The sequence below is a fragment of the Phodopus roborovskii genome, unplaced genomic scaffold (genome assembly GCF_943737965.1).
Source record: "Phodopus roborovskii unplaced genomic scaffold, PHOROB, whole genome shotgun sequence".
Lineage (NCBI taxonomy): Eukaryota > Metazoa > Chordata > Mammalia > Rodentia > Cricetidae > Phodopus > Phodopus roborovskii.
Window position 1 is genome coordinate 47,696,109 of NW_026126517.1, and position 18,405 is coordinate 47,714,513.

The window sequence follows — 18,405 nt, forward strand, 5'->3', positions numbered from 1 at the left end:
TACCACACCCCTGGCAATTAAGGGATTTAAAACAAAATTCCTTAAACAGGCACCTACTATTAACTTAGGTCTCATTTATCTCTCAACAAATCAAGTGAGAAAGAAAGAAAAGGAAGGGGAGGGTGGGAGAGGAGGGGGAGAGAGGAAGCTCGGAGAGGGGGAGGAGGAGAGGGGAAGGAGAGGGGGAAGGAAGGAAAAGAAAAGAATTTTAAAACCACAATCTTCTACCTTAATTTTACAGGGTGAAGCCCTTCACAGGCAGTATTAGAAGCTCTGTGGTCATTTTTAAGCCCCTGTGTTATGTTTTGAACCCACTCTGCCAGCTCTGTCAGGCTGACAATTTGTTTGTAAATCACAGCACACAAACACCCACTGTTGACAGCTGCATGTCTCAGGTGGATGACTTTCATTCCCGTCATACTTGGAAGTCTCTGCTTTCTTCTAACCACTCTAAAAGACGACTGTGACAGAAACTTCAGATTCCTGCTCCACAATCCCAGCATGGCTGGCATGGAGGAACAGAACCCAAGTGGCTGGAAGAGAGTTTCCAAGATAGGCTGGGCAAGCATTGCTCTCAGATGCCTCCTGGGTGCTTGACAATCATGGAACTGGGCTCAGACCACGCACCCTCTGGGACAAAGGAATAGCTTTCATTTGGAACTTCCAATAAGGGGTGATGGAGATTGCCATGGTGTGGAAGACCTCCCCATCCCTGAGCTTGTTGTGATACAGTAAAGGTCTGCTTCTAAAACATTGATTTAAGGCAGGAGAGATGATGACTCAGTGAGTAAACTGCTGAGCATGGATCCCAGAACACACAAAAACTAGTCATAGTGGCACATATCTGTAGCCACAGGGTTTGGAGGCGGAGACAGGCAGATATCCCAGGAACTTGCTAGCTAGCCAGGCTACCTGAAACAGGGACTTCCAGTTCAGTGAGAAATCTTGTCTCAAAAAAAAAAAAAAAAAAAAAAAAAAAAAAATCGCTGATTACCAGGTGAGCATGGACGTTGAATGCACCTGTATGTACATGTGCACATAGGCATTTCTCATGGACACACAAATATACAAATATAAAGTTTACCTGTTTCTATTTTTATTTATTTATTTATTTATTTATTTATTTGTCTACCTGTTTTTAAATGGCTTACAAAGAACATCCTTCCCTACCCCCTAAACCTAGTAGGAAACTGCATCCTTAGCTGGCTCAGATAGAACGGGTAATAAAGGTTAAATACAAAATCCCAAATACAAGTCAAGAGCCCCGCCAGAAATGGCAATGACTTTGTTCTTTAAGCAAAAAAAAAAAAAAAAAGCGCGTACCCTTCTTTGAGATAATTGTAAAGGATCTGCTTGGCTGTCTCCTCATTGGTTTGTTGCGAGAGCTCCTGCTGTCCCTTTAATAGATCTGGTGTGGCCTGGAACATAATGAAGTATGTTATTAAACCAAGAGGGTGACACTCCCAGGAAGATGGCAATGACCTTGAAGCAGAGGCTGCTAGCACACTCCTTTCCAAAATCAATTCATCTGGCCAGCCTCCTCATCCCAAACTCCATGAGATTTGGACCTCGGGCAAGTGACTTCTCATCCCCGGAGTTTTCTCAGTGCTTAATGAAGGTTAATAGCAGTGCTTCACACAGCTGGCGAAATGCTATTATATCAGAACACCCTGAACTTATCAGCCTTATCATTGTTTTTATTGCTGTTACTATTTTTTTAAACTATTACTATCAAAACACTCAGTGTGCCACTTAGACTCTATCACTTTGCAATTAACCTAATTTCCCAAACCTAGCCACCCAATTTCAGGAATAAAAGTATATGGATGTAAACCTAACCTCAGAACCTGTGTGTTAAGACTCATTGTGTCTATGTACAGACTTTACACATGTGAAGAGAAATGGACTCTACAGAAAGGGAACTGGCAGCATTCAGAATAATCTAGAAAACCATACAGCTGACAGTAGGGTATAATCTGATAAAAAGTAATAATAAAACAGCGGGCCATGGTGATGCACCCTTTTAATCTCAGCACTTGGGAAGCAAAGGCAGGAGGATCTCTACGTTCAAGGCCAGCCTGGTGTATAGAATGAGTTCCAGTACAGCCAGAGCTACCCTGTCTCAAAAAAACCCAATAGATTAATAAAAAATGAAATAAATAAAATAAAACAAAATGTGCAAGGGCTGGAGAAATGGCTCGGTTGGTGGAGGGCTTGCTCTGAAGGCATGAGACTGAGTTTGATCCCAGAACCTATGAAAAAGCCAGGTACTGCACCCGGCTAACATCCCCACACTGGGGAGGGGGAGACAAGGAGCAGACAGCTAGTGTGGCCCATCAGTGAGCTCCAGGTCCAGTGAGAGAGCCCCTCTCAAAAAGCAAGGTGGACAGCGACAGAGGAAGACCCCAGATGGCAACCTATGGCTCCACACACATGTGCACCTGCATACCTATATTTGTGCACATACATGCAAACGTGCACTTACACACACAAAATCATCAAATGTGCTATTGCTGACTCAGACTGAAGACACCCATTCCCAGGGTGCGCTGTTAGGTCGCTTTGAAAAAGAGAAACACAAGTGTTACCTGCGTATTAGAGTCGGAAGGAAAAGTCTTCACCGAAATTTTCTTGGCACCAGAATCAGGTGTGGCAGCCACGGCCCGGTTCTGTAACATCAACGTGGCTGTGGCTATTTTGATTTCCTCCTCCTTTTTATTCTGTGCTGGAAGGGAGGAGGCACAAGCCACCACGCTTTCCTGACTGCCTTTGTTCAGAACTTTCCCATCTTTGTTCTGCAGGGGAGGCTTGGGGTGGGCACTCTGTGTAGTACCCTGCGGCTTTGCAAGTGTGCAGCTTGGACTGTGCTTCCCACGGTGCTCGGGGGCCAGCGACCTCTGTGGGAAGACCTGGGAGGGCCGGAGGAGGTGTTCGCTAGACTTGCCCAGGTTCCTGCTGAACTCTGTGAGGTATTCTGTATTTCCCTGGAGACCAAACGGAAAGGCACTATCTACGCTTCGAGATCTCTTCCTGTCATCCGGATTAATCCTGTTTCTCTTCCCAGACCTTCCTCTTCTCTGAAGCCCAGGCTTTTGGTCAAATTTTTCAATTAACTGGTCCACACCAGGAATTGAGCAGGTGTCGATGTCCCGCCCAGTTCCTGGCAAGAAGGGGATATACCTTCTGTTTTCGTGGCGGTTGACATTGTCAGCATGGATGGCACACTCCTGATCATCAAGTAAAAATCTATACAAGGAAGTGGCTGAGGTGGGGGTAGTGGACGACGAAGATGACCTCCGTGACCGAGCTCCATCCAGAATGGGTCCTGCAGAATCTTGTCGCCGGAAGGGGAGCACATCTGGCCTACTTTTCTTGGTTTCAGAGTAAGCCTGTGGGCCAGGGGCAGTTGGGGATTTCCGTCTAGGGGAAAGGGCCTCCTCCCCCAGCCCCTCCTTGGCGCAGCTCTGAACATTCACGCACACTGAGGTCTGCTTTTGGGGGTCTTCTATGACCACGGAGCTGCAGAGACGGATCGCGGTCGTGTTGGCCTTGGCTACATCTTCCAAAGGAGGGCTGTTGGGCTGGGAACTGCAAGGTTTAGGAAAGCAATTCCGGGGCTTCTTGTAGTTGGTCCCTTCCTCTGCTGCATTTCTCAGCCAGGGACTCTCCGGAGGGTGATGCTTTTTTGAGGTCACCTCATTCTTTTCAGGGTCATAGGGTTGCAGAATCTCCGGGTGCCTCTGAAAGTTCAGCACGTGGGGTAATTTTGTGGGCCGGTCTTTGTGCTCTACAACTCCATTCCTGCCCTCGTGGAGGGGGGACTGCTTCTGGTTTCTTATTGGGCTAGTTTGCAGGTATGGGTTTTCTGAAAGCTGCAGTTCCTCTGGATTGTTCTCCTTCAACGCAGTCCCGTTGCTTGGATGTAAGGACAGATTATTTATCATCGAAGATGGGAACGCTGGAACGTTTTCTGGAAAAGGTGTACCTGCCAGACACCGTTCGGTGTTGTTCAGGACTATGTAAGGGTGACCATCAATTCCCTGGACCCTAATACTGACACCATAGGAGCCTGCCTTTGAGGGCTGGGAATTCCTTGGCTTCGGGGCCTCATCACTGGCGAGTCTCAGATGGACCCCATATTCCTGCTGCACGTGTTGGTATTCACCAAAATACAGCTCCATGGTTCACTGTCCCAGCTGTGGGGGAGGAAAGAGGGCATTATGTTAGGTCACATCAGTTTAGGCAATGTCAGTTTAGGAAATGTCAGGGTTCAAAACTAGCTAGACACGCTAAACAGCAGAGAGATTTGGGGACCCATAGCTGAGCACTGTCCTTACCTGCACTTCTTTTTGGGCACCCCTGTGTGACGATGGCTGGCTTGCCAACACTGGCTGCAGCCCTGGCCTGAGGGCAGTCTCTGGTGTAATGACCTGGCCTCTGGCATAGCTCTGCTCTGGTTTCCAGCTATTCTTGTCATTTTTTTCCCCCTTAGTAGGTTTCCTCACACTTTGTGCTATTTATTTTTAACCAAAAGAGTGTTCTGGTTGCCAGCAATTAAGAACAGGTACTTTTCCATGAAAATAGTTAAGAGCTAAGAGACTGAGGATTATCTTTTTAGTCATCCCTATCTCCGCCAAGTTCCCTCCCAAAACACTACCAGCCTTTTTAAATGCATATCTACCTTTAACAGCTTTCACGTTTATTTATTTTGCGTGTATGTATGTAGGTGTAAACACTTATGTAGATGCATGCATGCTACGGTAAGCACGGTACCAGAAGGCAACCCACAGAAATCAGTTCTCAGCTTCTACTGTTATACCCCAAAACTCGAAGTTAGGTCATCAGGCTTGACAGCAAGCACCTTCACCCACTGAGGCATCCAGCTGTCCACCTCTATGATTTTTTTTTTCTTCAGACCAGGTCTTATGTATCCCATGCTGACTTCAAACTTGCTATATATCCAAGAATGACCTTCAACTCTGAGCCTCTTGCCTGTACATCCTGAACTCTCAGATCATAAGGTGTGTGTTTACATAGCGCTGGCAAATATACCAAGGGCTTCATGCATGCTAAACAAGTACTCTACCAACTAAGCTACAGCCCAGTTCCCTAGCTTTGAGATATTTAATGCTATCTAAATACAATGTTTAAGACATGATGATTTTCTCTAAGGGGTTGTTTGGGAAATTAACAATGAGAATAAATGACGGAATTTTTTAAAAACTATTTTTCATACCAAACAATTCACCTGGCATATTCATCTGAAAAGTGTTCCTGACGGTCCAGGGTTGGGGTTCAGGGGTTGGGGGTGGGTGGGTAATAAAGCTCAAAATCTTTATTTTATAATGGATCCTAATACCACACCAAGAATTGCTGCCTCTTTCTGTGCAGGGTGTGGCTACCCATGAGGAACTGACCTGAAGCAGGACAAGCATCCCGCCTATTGCAGAAACCACCCAGAGAAACTGCAGCAGCCACAGCGACCCCCACCCCAAGAGACCTGCAACTGTCCCTCCCTGATAACCACCGTCTAGTTTGGGTCCCTTTCTGGGTCTTGTTGGGTCTTCCTTTCTATTCTGCAGTTAATTCTGGTATTGATTTCCCAGAGAAAGTTGTTTGTTACACACAGAGTGTCAAGTTCATGTGCACAAAATTTGCAAAGGGACCTCATTCTATCCAATCATGCTTCCTTCTCTATCCAGTTTGTGCTACTAAAATACACAAGAATGTATATTTTTAGTTGTTTCTTTAAAAAAAATGCTACTAATTTTAAAATGGTCAATATCAGTAAAATTATCAGGCCAGAGCTGGCAAGATGGCTCAATAGGTAGTTACTTGCTGTCAGGCCCAATGACCTAAGTTTGATACCATAACCCATATAGTGGAAGGAAAGAATACATTTTCCTCCAACTTCCACATGGGTGTTGTGGAATGTGGGTGCACACATACGAGTGCATGCACACATTCACACAGACACACACACACACACTCTGAATGTAATAATAAAATTATCAAGTTAGTTAAGTTCAAAGGTTTGTCTCCTTTTCCCTGCCCTTGGCAAATGATAGTAAAGGAATCACCAGGTCACAATAGGTGAGGGGTGTGGGTGTAGGGGTCAGTGAATGGGTGGGGGTCGTCCCTGCACTAGCAGAATGGAGCACCATGTGCCTGCAGTTTGTCTAGGTGAATGAATGGTGGTGAGATACAGCCCCAGATTACTGAAGGAAGCAGGGGAGAAGGGTCCAGATCCAGGGAGTCACTTAAGGTCGTGGAGAACTGGAGTAGTCAGCCCTCAGAGTGTCCTGGGCACCCTGGAGCAGGGCTGGCTTCTCTAGACACCTCTCCTGGACTCCAGCAGTGTCAGGGGGAACAGATGCACCTGGAACATGTGGTTCATGGACTGTGGGGGACTGACCAGAACTGCACTCCCCAGTTGTCTTCTGCCATGTCTTATGACTCCATGTGATCACATGGTTTATTCCAGCCCCAGCTCCAGGTTAGTGAAGCAATCCACATATCTGAATTTCATGAACCAGCCACAATTCACATTTCCTTGACAACAAACCTCAATCTGATATTTTTCTCAAAATGATGACACTTCTCAGCTGAGTGTCTTAAGCAAATGTAGATTTCCTACCCAATCAAAGCACAAACACTGAATTAAGAAGTGAATCTAAGGACAGCTGTTCTCCACTTCCAGGCACCAGGCCTGGTGTAAGATCCCAACACACATCACAGACACATTTGCTCCATCAGGCAGCCCCACCAAGGGCTTACATAATTTGGCAGTAAATGCTGATCAATTGCCAGGATGCAACATTGTAGCACTTTGGCAATAAAAGTGGTGTTGTGGAGTGGAAATAAGGCTTTTTGAAAAGGCTGCTAAGTGATGATAATCGCTTTAGTTAGTGAGATCAATGGGTATGTGTGTGGGAACAAAGACTCAACTCTTGGCAGAGCTCAAAACCCATGCCAGATGGAGACATGTCCTTTCTCTGGGCCATCACACATGATCAGGGAGCATGATTTGTCACGTAAGGCTGGTTCATGTGTCCCGGATTCCCTTCTCTAACTCCTAATGGCCTTGCCAGGCACACCAGAGGAAAGCCATCATAAACTTTATTGCAGCTTCCTTTCCTGGGACAATAATGCCCAAGCATCCATGTGGTGCCTGGCATTGGGGTTCAGGGGACTTGTTTGATTTGTGTGGATAATTCTGCTTTTCCATACGGAGTTATTTAAATGGTGACAAGGAGGGAGGTTAGTGAGTCCCAGAGCACCTTTGAACAGTCCAGGAAATGAAAAGTGAGCCGAGACCCAAAGGTAATTTCCCCTGAGTGTGATGCTCTGGCTGTCTCAGTCAGAGGGAAGCCACTGCCAGGCTAATAAGGAACAAGTGAAAACATCAAATAACAACATGTTTACTCCTGAAGATCACGCCTGAAGGGCCGATGGCAAAGCCAGGATTTTGTGGGGAAATATCCACACTGGAAGCTCCACTCTAAGGGAGGCTGGAGTGGGCTCAATCAGTAAAGTGTCTGATACACAGCATGGGGACCTGAATTCAACACTCAGAATCCATCAAAACCTTAATTCAGAACATCAAAAACAAAAACTGGGTGTCATGATGCTGATGATGGCCTGCACTTGTAACCCCAGTGTTGGGGAGGCAGGAGACCAGTGGCACCCTGCAGTTTGCTGGCCAGAATTGGTGACTCCCAAGCCAGTGAGAAACCCTGAAGTCGGACAAAAAAAAAAAAAAAGTGGGTGGCACCTGATGAATCATACCCAATTACCCAGTGTTACCCCTGGCTTTCATGTGTATGCTCTCTACTCTCCAGCATATACTCACATGCACACACACACACACACACACACACACACACACACACACACAGAACCACCATTAAAACCGAAAAACAGAATGAGCCACTAGAAGCCTAAGATGAACAATATGTACAGCTACATCCCATGTCTCCAAACCAGACAGAAAGCCACAGCCTTCCTTAAACCAAGCTTTGCACCCTGGAACCCATGAAAGCCTGAGGACATCATCTGGAAAATGAAAGTGAGGTTTGATCTCTTTTTGGTGTGTGTGTGGGGGGGGGGGGGATTGAGACAGGGTTTCTGCATGTAACAGTCCTGGCTCAGCCCTGACTGTCTTGGAACTTGATCTGTAGATCAGGCTAGCCTCAAACTCACAGAGATCTACCTGCCTCTGCCCCAACCCCCAAGTGCTGGGATTAAAGGTGTGTGCCACCACCACCCGGCCAAGAAGGGTCCTTTTAACAGGGCTGGAGATCATAGCAACTCAACCAGGACCACTTGGACAAACCCATACAACATATGCATGGGCTATGGTGACTTGAGGGTTCCCCTCTGCCCTCAGGATGCCCACTTTCACCTACCTGCATCGATGGGTCCCTGGCTGAGCCACTTCTCCATCTTGGTAGCATACAGACCACCTCTCTGTCTATGGCATTTTTATGTTCCCAAACAGAACTTTAAAATCCAGTGACTGTGCTAGAGAGATGGCTCAGTGGTTAAGAGGAACTGCTGAGCTTATAAAAGAACTGAGTTCGGTTCCCAGCACCCACGTGGCTGCACACAGCTGTCTGTAACTTCAGTCCCAGAGGATCCAGTGCCCTCTTCTGGCCACCAGAGCACTGTGTGCATGTGGTCCATGGGCAAACATCCTCATACATAATAAAATAAAATGAATCTTCTACAAAAAGTCTGAGCTGAGAATAGAATATCGAAGGCTATGCTGTCCCTGCACTTCCAATACACACCCACATTTAGTAATAAACTCAGTGAGACCTCCTGAACTCAGGCTCTGGAAAAATACAGAATTCATGCTCAAAATAATACTTAAGGTATGCTCACATCTTGACCCTTGAGGTGATTTCTAAAAGCTTCAAGAATAGAGCCAGGATGCAGGGAGGCACAGCGGTGGGAGAGGGATGTGGCTCAGTTGGTAGACTGTTCACTTAACCTGACAGAGCCATGGGTTTGGTCCCCAGTGCCACATAAACCCAGAGATGGTGACTCGTGCCTGTCACCGTAGCATTGGTAGGTGGAGTCAAGGAAATCAAAGGTGAAGCCCTTAATTACACAGCAAGTTTGAGGCCAAACCTGGCCATGTGAGAGCTTGTGTCAAACAATAGCAACAAATAAACAAAAAATCAGAAAGGGGGTTCTGAGAGATGGCTCAGCAGTTAAGAGCATGGGCTTCTCTTCTGGAGGACCTGGGCTGAAGTCTCAGGACCCACAAACATCTGTAATGCCAGTTCCAGGAGACCTGACACTCTCTTTTGGCCTCTGGGCACTCTCATAGAAGTAAACACACACAGACACACACACACACACACACACACACACACACTTTACATCTTTTAAAACTACAGAAAGGCACAATTGGAAGAGAAAGGAAGCACCAGAGGCTGGAACCTATTTCTAACTCAGGGACTGAACTCAAATCCCAGCCGGATACATGTGCCACCTCCCTGAGTGTTTCCTCATCTCTAAGGTCAGGCTAGCCAGGAAGATTTTATTATGAAAAATGAGAAAGCTGAGTCAGGCTTAGTGCACGCTAAATGAAAGAGCTAGGATCTGGAAATAAGGGGGGGGGGACAATAAGATTGTATTCATGTCCACAAGAACAGTGGTGTTCCTGTTTTTAAATACTTATGAGGCAAAAAGCTCCACTCTAGACCATACAACACTAACATTCCAAAATAGTGTATTAACTAATTAAGAAAGCAGAGGGCAGGGACTCTAAAGTACAACGCCATGTCCACACATGAGATGCCATAAACATTGCCAACTAAATAGATGGAGCTCTCCTCTTCGCAGCACCCTGGGTAATGCCTAGGTTGTAGGCAGGCAGCAGCCCCTTTGGAGCCCAAGGCCAAAACACAACAAAAGGACAAAGAAGCACCCCAAATGTCCAAAGCCAAATCTGGCATCTGAAGCTCCCTCAACACTGCACACCTACTGTCCCTGCCACCCAGTCAGTGAAGACACAAAACAAACCTAGTGAGCACCCTTACCATACCTAAACCTACACTCAGGCCAAATGGCCAAGAAAAAGAAGTCACTTCCTAAAATCACCTGGAGTCCTCTCAGATTTCTGTCTTGTCCTGCTGTTCAAATGCAGGATGCACCTACACTGGGCCTGCCTGAGCACTGCCACTAAACACTGCACCAGGAGTCACCAGGGAGGGGACATCCTGCACGTAACCAGCAAAAGTGCCTATCTACACTATGTGGCCTGACCTGGATAGTGACCTATACTTTCCTTTCTTCCTTCCTTATGCTTCCCTGCCTCCCCCCTCCCTTCCTTCCTTCTTTCCTTCCTTCCTTCCTTCCTTCCTTCCTTCCTTCCTTCCTCCCTTCTTTCGGTCTTATGTAGCCCAGGATGGTCTGGAACTCACTCCATAGCTACTATTGACCTTGAGTTCCTGACTCTGCCTCCTGGGTGTTAGGGTTACAGCTGTGCATCATCACAGTTTACAAGGTGCAGAGGGTGGAACCCCAGGGCTTCATGCATGCCAGGCAAGCTCTCTATCAACTCAGATGCATCCCCAGCCGGTGACTTTATCTGTCAGCACTCAATCCTGTTCGAAGCCCGCTCTCCTCCAGGGCTCGCCTACTGAGGCAACCTCTGACTCGTACTGGGCATCTTCACTCAGCTACGAAGAGCTCCGCACAGGCCCTGCAGCTGTGGCTTCTCTGGGAGGCCAATTCGGTACCCCCAAACCACACTTCAAGCTTTTTCAGACATGCTCATTGTCCCTACATGCCAGACAGGAGGCAGGGTCCCTCCTTTATATCATTTGGGCCAGACCCTTGTAGCACCAGCATGGGACAGTATTTTCACCACCTAAGAGATGTACAAGTTCCATTAGGTTACTCATTTCTTCCATGGCCTCACACTCAAGTCCTGAGCAGCCTTGGGACTCACATACACAGTTTCCAGCTTCACTGAGCTCATCCTTGGATCTTCCCATGCCCCTGCCTCCCACAGTGTATTTGGTATAATTGTCCTGACCTGGTCACTCGAGGGCCTTGGACCAGCACACATCCCTACATCCCATACTACATCTCTGTGTCCATGGCAGCATCTCATATCTTATCTGGCAAAGCTCAGTGAGAATATCACACAGCATTTCCTGTCCCATGAACAGTGTCTCACAGATAATATATACCGAATAAGAAAATGAATGGATAAGAGGAGGAATCATTGTCGATGTGCATAGCTCCAAGTTCTTTTACAATTAAACAGTGGATGGGGAGGGCTAGGAGATGGTTCAGTGAGAATCTCCAGGACCCAAGCAAAAAGTGGGGCATGGCTGCATGTTCCTATAACCCTAGCACTGAGGGGATAGGGGGTTACGGGGCAGCCTCTGGGGCTTGCTGGCCTGCGGGCCCAGCAGAAACAGTGCACTTCTATTTCATTCAAAAAAGAATTGAGAAAGACACACAAATGACTACTCCTGCACACTCATGTGTTTGCAACATACACACATGCATGTACACATGCATGCACACAGAGACACACAAGCTTTTTTTTTTTTTTTTTTTTTTTTTTTTTAAGTTTTCTGTAAGGGGCTAGGGAGAAGGCTTAGTGGGTAAGGTGCCTGCTATGAAATCATGAGGTTCTGAGTCCAGAACTCCAGCACATTTTTCTTTTTTCTTTTTTTTAATGGCCAGGTAAACACCAGAAATTCCAGTGCTAGAGAGGCAAAGACACACCTGCCAGCCAACCCAGACAAGTCATTAAGCTCCACGTTCAGTGAGAGACTCTGTCTTGGGAAAAAAAAAAATAGATTTGGAGCAGCGATTGAGGAAGACGGCCAATGTCAACACCAGGCTTCCTCACAAGGCACATTGACACACGTGCGTGCAAACACAAATTTTCTGTAACAACAACTCATCTTCCACGAACCTCCAGGTAAAATGTTGGTCCCTACCCTTAAAGCACTAGAACAAGATCCATAGTCTATTGTGGCGTTTCTTCCCATTTCTTCCCACTAATGACCTCTGGGTAGCAAGGTCTGCATGTTCTAAGACAGGGAACAGGCCCTGGGATCACCAAGCCTCAATCATTGGCAGTATATCAACAATGTGTGGTTCCATGCCAACTGGACAGGCACTTAAAGAAACGCGCCCCAAGAAGCCTTCTGCAAGGGAATCCTACACTCAGCCCTCTCCCTACCTGGTGGTGTTTTCTGAGGGGTCCAGAGAACCCACTAGGCATCCCACATCCACCTGAGTCTGCACCAGAGAACGGGTGAGGGGATCTGCACTACACGCAAGTGTGAGCAAATAACTACAAAAGAGAGCCACTGGGAGGTGTCCCTGGGGTGCAGCCTCTCCACCTCTCTGCCACCCCTCTCTGTCTCCAAACCACAAATCAATCAAGTCTCCAGCCCAGCCTGTCTCAATCTGTTGGGCACTAGTGCCCAATGGACTGTGGTTTAAGTGAGGGACACCTTCTAATATCTAAATATCATAGGGTACAACTGTTAAAAACAGACAAATAGAAGGCGCAGGGCATGGTGCAACATGCTTGTCATCCCAGAACTTGGAAGGTAGGCAGGAGTAGAAGGATCATGAATTCCAGGCCAGCCTGCAATTCATAGTGTGTTCCAGACAGTATGGGCTACGCAGAGAGCTGCCGTCTCAGAGCAAGACAGAACAAGTGAAAGAAAAATAGAACATAGCACTGTTTTAAGACAAAATGAAAACAGAGTTCCTAAAACAGAAGATGCATATACATACAAATACAAGTGGTCTGTTGTTGAAGGTGACTATTGTCTATATAGTTGGTGACAACGGGTACTGAATTCTGTGGTAAAACCTTCCAACCTAGAATTCTCTTAAGTGACTGTTTAAGAGAAAGATTATTTATTATCCAAACCCCAACTCTAAAGCCGCCTGGGTCATGCTACATACACTTTTTTCTCAGTGACTGACTATTCAGGTCATAGACAAACTGACTGTCCATGAAAACATCCTGGGATTAGGATCAGCGTCTCCTTCCTGAAGCACCTATATCCAAGCCCAGCCTCGTCCTTGGTTCTAGGCTCTCCCATGTTATTCATGGCTGCATGTGGCTGGGCTTTTATTAATTTACACCTGGCAGTGGATATTTAAATGCACACACGTGTTCAGGCGAAATGTACACAGGGAGAGGACCATTCACACCTCCTTCAAAGAAAGAATGTATCCCCACTGGCCTCCAATTTCCCAAGCACCCTCTTGAGAGCACAGTTTAGAATTTAGAGTCTGCCCTGTGTCCCTTCCTTCTCTGGGCCCCAGAATCAGTGTATGTAATAAAGTCTTGATTGTGTACAGATGTCTAAGCAAGGAAGTTTCCCTGGCCACCATGTTTTTCAGTAAGAAAAGCTTAAGTCAGTAATCCAAATGAGGTGAAGTTTTTGCCACAAAGAAGTTCCAATCATATAAACGAAAGGTACCTCCTGATACTTTAACCTCTTGGGTGTGGACAGACTTAATTTTCCCTGTATATTCATTCATCCACTTTTGGTGCTAGGACTTGAGCCTGAGACTTCGTGGGTGCTAAAGCTAAGCACACATTCCAGCATGGAACTGACTCCCAGCCCCAACAACATGGTAAAATTTTAAAACCTGGTCCCTATATCTTAATTTTGTTAAAAATACCTGTTGTGGTTTGAATGAAAAATGTCTCCCATGGGCTCCTGTAATTGAAACTTATTCCCTAGTTGAAAGCATTGTTTGAGATGGTTATGGAACCTGGAGGAAGTATGTCAATGGGGGCAGGCTTTAAGGCTTCACACACACACACACACACACACACACACACACACACACACACACACACACACACGTTTGCTTCCTGTATGCAGATGGAATGCAATTACTGTTACTTGTTCCTAAAGTGACCATGCCATACTCTCCCTGCTGTGAGGACACCATCCATCCGGAACCATGAGCTAAAATAAAGCTTTTCCTCCTTAAGGTGCCTTGGTCATAGTATTTTATCACAACACCAGAAAAGTAACTAATACAACAGCTTTTCACAAACATTTCTTGAATTTAAGAACTTCCCCACTGTGTCCCTGTCTTCAACTAACCTCCAACACTGATTCATTCCTATTAGACTTCTACAGGTTAATTATATATAGAAAAAAATTAATTAAATTAAAAATAATCTCAAAAACATTTAATGTACACTAATATAAAAACTACTCATTTTGCCAAGCAGGGGTGGCACATGCCTTTAATCACAGCACTTGGGAGGCAGAGGCAGACAGATCTCTGTGAGTTTGAGGCCAGTCTGGTCTGCAGACCTAGTTCCAGGATAGCCAAAGCCATTACAAACTCTGTCACGAAAAACCAAATAGATAGATAGATAAATAAATAAATAAAACTAGTTTTTATGTTACCATAAAACCAAAACTGTACATAAAATACAAATATGAATATGAAGCCAAGATAATTCTATACAGGCACTGACATGAACAGCAGGAGGCTGTGTTGTAGTCCGTGGGTGAGAAGGGCTCACACAGCCTTCAGCTCTGCCATGGTGGCTGCTTCTCTTTCCCAGCCCCTACCCGTGTGTGTGTGTGTGTGTGTGGGTGTGTGTGTGTGTGTGTGTGTGTGTGTGTGTGTGTTGTGTGTGTGTGTGTGTGTGTGAATCAGAGGACAGTCTGCTGTTGGCCCTCACCATTCTTGTTTGAAAGATTTCTTTGTTGTTCACCGCTGCCCAGGCCAAGCTTGTGGGGATTCTCTGATTTTTCCTCCCATCTCTTTTTCTTTTCTTTCCTTTTCTTTTTGTTATTGTTGTGCTGTTTTTGTTTTTTTGAGACAGGGTTTCTCTGTCTAGTCCTGGCTGTCCTGGAACTCACTCTATAGACCAAGCTGGCCCTGTGCTCACAGAGATCTGCCTGCCTCTGCTTCCCAAGTGCTGGGATTAAAGGCCTGTGGACCCCCGCCTGGCTCACCCTGCCCCCATCTCTTACTGGGATTATGGACTGTCATATCAACCTTCACATCCAGCTTTTAAGTAGGTTCTGGGGATCTGAGCTCAGGCCTCACCTGTAAATGCTTTCTGCATTGAGGCCTCTCCCCAGCCCCTAACTCCTCTTGATTCCACTGGGCTCTCACATGGCATCAAGACATCATCCAATGGGGCAGACTTAGTAGACTTCCTAGGGGAGGCCTTACCCTCTCCCTGGAGCAGATGGGAGAGGGAGGAGAGGAGGGAGGGGGAGCTGGGATTGCAATGTAAAAAGTAAATTAATATGGCAGCACCCAGAGGTCATCAGCTCTCTCGGCGTTTGCCAGTGCTGTGGCTGTACATCACCACTAATAAGTTCTTCCTAAGAGCCTGCTACCTGCTGGCCAGCCTTCCGTGACAGGTACATGGAGTTCTGAGGCCCTTGCCCCACAGGACTGACACGGTAGAAGGGAAGGCGAGAGCACACATGGACTCCAACAGTGGTTAGTGCTATGAAGAAAACAACTGCTGGAAAGTGGGGTATGGAAGGCCACTTTGTTAGAGGGGAACTCCTGGCTGCAAGGAGATGGTGAGCCTTTCAGGAGTACCAAGCAGGGAAAACAGTATAGACTGAACTTTGCAGGGAGACACACACACACATACATACACCATCACTCATATACACACAATAACACACACACAATCATGCACATATATACAATCACATACACACACAATCACACACATACAAACACACACACACAATCTCACATACACATATACACACATACACACAATCACACACAGTTAAAGACTCTACAAGGCTGATTGGCAGAATAGAACTTGCAATGACTGGGAGTTGGAATGTTGCAAATCCAGATCCGAATTATCTCAGGCTATCTTTATGTCCCTTAATAAGCATCCACGGCCCTCCTATTTGTGTGATGACTATCACGTGACTTTTGGTACGTGTTAATATACCACTTGCTTCCAGGTGTGATTAAACGCAGCTTCTGAGGCTGCAACAGAGATCTCTCCCCTTTGCTGTAAACTACCTACCTGATGTTCCCAGAGTACTTTAAAAAAACATCCTGCTTTTTCTGTAGTTATAAATAGTACCTGAGGGCTGGAGAGATGGCTCAGAGGTTAAGAGTACTGCCTCCACTTCCAAGGTCCTGGGTTCAATTCCCAGCAACCACATGGTGGCTCACAAACCACTTATAATGGGGTCCTGATGCCCTCTCCTGGCATGTAGGGATACATGCAGAGTATTCACATAGACAAAATAAATACATTTAAAATAAATACTGCATGAAAGGGTTATCATATCAGACTATGGTATTGGGGGCAACCTGAATCCATATTTCTAGGCTATGGTCACTCATATCTTGCTCCAGAATAAATTACCTCATTCCCTTTGAGATCACAGCCATGTTTTCATGTCAACAACAAACTTAGAGCTCTGAGTCAGGCAAGTCAGAGGCTCAATGAACTGGCTCAGCCAGCTCCTAGGTGGAGATGGGAGAGCCTCACAAGACTCCAAGGTTTGCCAATGTTGGAGATAACACCAGTAAGACTCAAGGTGTTATAGAAACCCTGAGAAGCACAACTTGAAAGTCAGGTGGGGCGAAGCTGTGGTGTCCTGCTACATAGCATGCTGTGAGGCCTGACAGTCAAAGCATCACCCGGGAGTATTAGAAACACTAAGAATGTGGATCAGTAAGAAAAGCACTTGCCTAGCATGACCGAGGCTGTGGTTTTGATCCTCAGCCCTGCACAAAATAGATGTGGTAGTATAGGTCTGCAATATCGGCACTCAGAACACTTGGGAAGTTAGAAGCAGGAGGATCAGAAGTTCAAGGTTATCCTTAGCTATAGACTGAGTCTAGCATGGAGTATATGTGACTCTATCTCAACAGAGAAAAAGAAAGCTGACCTGTAAAAACAACAACCTTCCTTACCCACATCTCTCCCTCCACCCTAGGTTGCAACTTCTACCAGACTTGTCTTCTGTCCCCAGCCTGGAGTACAAACAAAGAAAAGAACCGGGTAGGATCAATATTAACTAGATAGAGCATTGCTTTCCTTCTTCCTTCTGGTAGTTTGCTGTTGTGCTGAATGGCTGCCAAGTTTGTAAGAGTATAGCAAGGCCAGCTACTGGGTATGGTGGGGATTTAACAAAGGACGACAATGTCAGCACAGGGAAATCCCTCTCCGCCTTGGGAGTGCCAGGAAAGACATCGATGAGATAACCCAAACATATGAAACAAAGTCACTCTTGTCTCTCTCCTCTCCAGAACCCACTGCCCATCCTCCACCCCATCCCTTCTCTGCTGGTGGATGGCAGTCTACAAGGCCTGGGCACCTGAGCTTCCCCCTACATGAGCCAATTTCAAGCATCCACTTCCATGTTTGGGGAATCCAAACTTCTGCTCTTTTCCATCCCTGTCATGATGTCTCTCACACCAGAGGGTGGAGGACAGTCTAAAGCCTAACATGGGGTCCCTCATCTGTGCCCTATGGCTGTCACAACAATCAACAGATTGCAACAACAGTGAAATTAACTCCTAAATTCTCTCACTATGAACCTTGGTGCCTTTTGCTCTGAACGTTAAACCACTCAGGACTGCAACGTCCAAACAGCCTCTGGACATTAGCCCTGGTGGAACATTAACATGCACCTCAGGCGGGTGGCTGACGTGCACAGCATCCCGAAGGAGAGAAGGCAGTGTTATAGGCCTGTGGTTTTTTCCTAAGGGATAATTTATACATTTTTTTTTTTTTTTATGAAAACCAAAGTATCTTTTAGGTTTCTGGTGCTTCTCTCTGATGGCAGCGTCCTGGCCTCATGCTTTGGAGTCTTAGACTAAAGCGCCCCTTGACCTGACTGTCCTGCCGCCGGGGGCAGGAAACAGACATTCTTACCAAAACAGGTGTCAAGTTGTGAAATAGAACAGGCAAAGGAAAAAAAAAATCACTGCAAAGAAAGGAAAAGGGGTGGGGGTGGGGGATGAAGAGAAAAAGGACAAAGGGCAAAAGGAGACAAAGAAAGGAAATCCCTGCTTGGCAGTTATGGGTTTAAAAAAAAAAAGTTGGGGCTGGAGAGATGGTTCCTGGTTAGAGTGCTAGCTGCTCTTGCAGAGGACCCAGGTTCAGTTCCCAGCACTCACATTTGTCTGTGATTTCATCACAGAGAAACCAACTAGGACTAAAAAGGAGATGTACAAAGAGCAGAGACAGATGGAGGTGAATTACATGCAGAAGATAGTCATTAAGCTGTGTGACTACAGGAAGCGCTGGTGGGGGTGTGATTGGATTGGGTGACCATGTTAAAACACCCCTTAATGAGCACCGTCTGGCTTCCCTGACCCAAATGTGGGTGTCTCCTTCCCTACTCACAGGCCCCTTACCCCTCT

The 18,405-nt window shown here is 46.3% G+C and overlaps 1 protein-coding gene across 4 annotated transcripts in view; it reads right to left on the reverse strand.

Moving 5' to 3' along the window:
- Cgnl1 (cingulin like 1) overlaps nt 1-18,405 on the reverse strand; it is a 141,282-nt gene that overhangs the window by 94,214 nt on the left and 28,663 nt on the right. For all 4 annotated transcript variants that reach the window (XM_051197897.1, XM_051197898.1, XM_051197899.1 and 1 more), the window contains exons 2-3: nt 2,589-4,196; nt 1,324-1,418 (exon numbers count right to left, since the gene is read on the reverse strand). In XM_051197897.1, coding sequence (XP_051053854.1) covers nt 1,324-1,418; nt 2,589-4,181 — 1,688 coding nt within the window. In that variant the 5' untranslated portion in view covers nt 4,182-4,196. The remainder of the gene's footprint in view (nt 1-1,323; nt 1,419-2,588; nt 4,197-18,405) is intronic.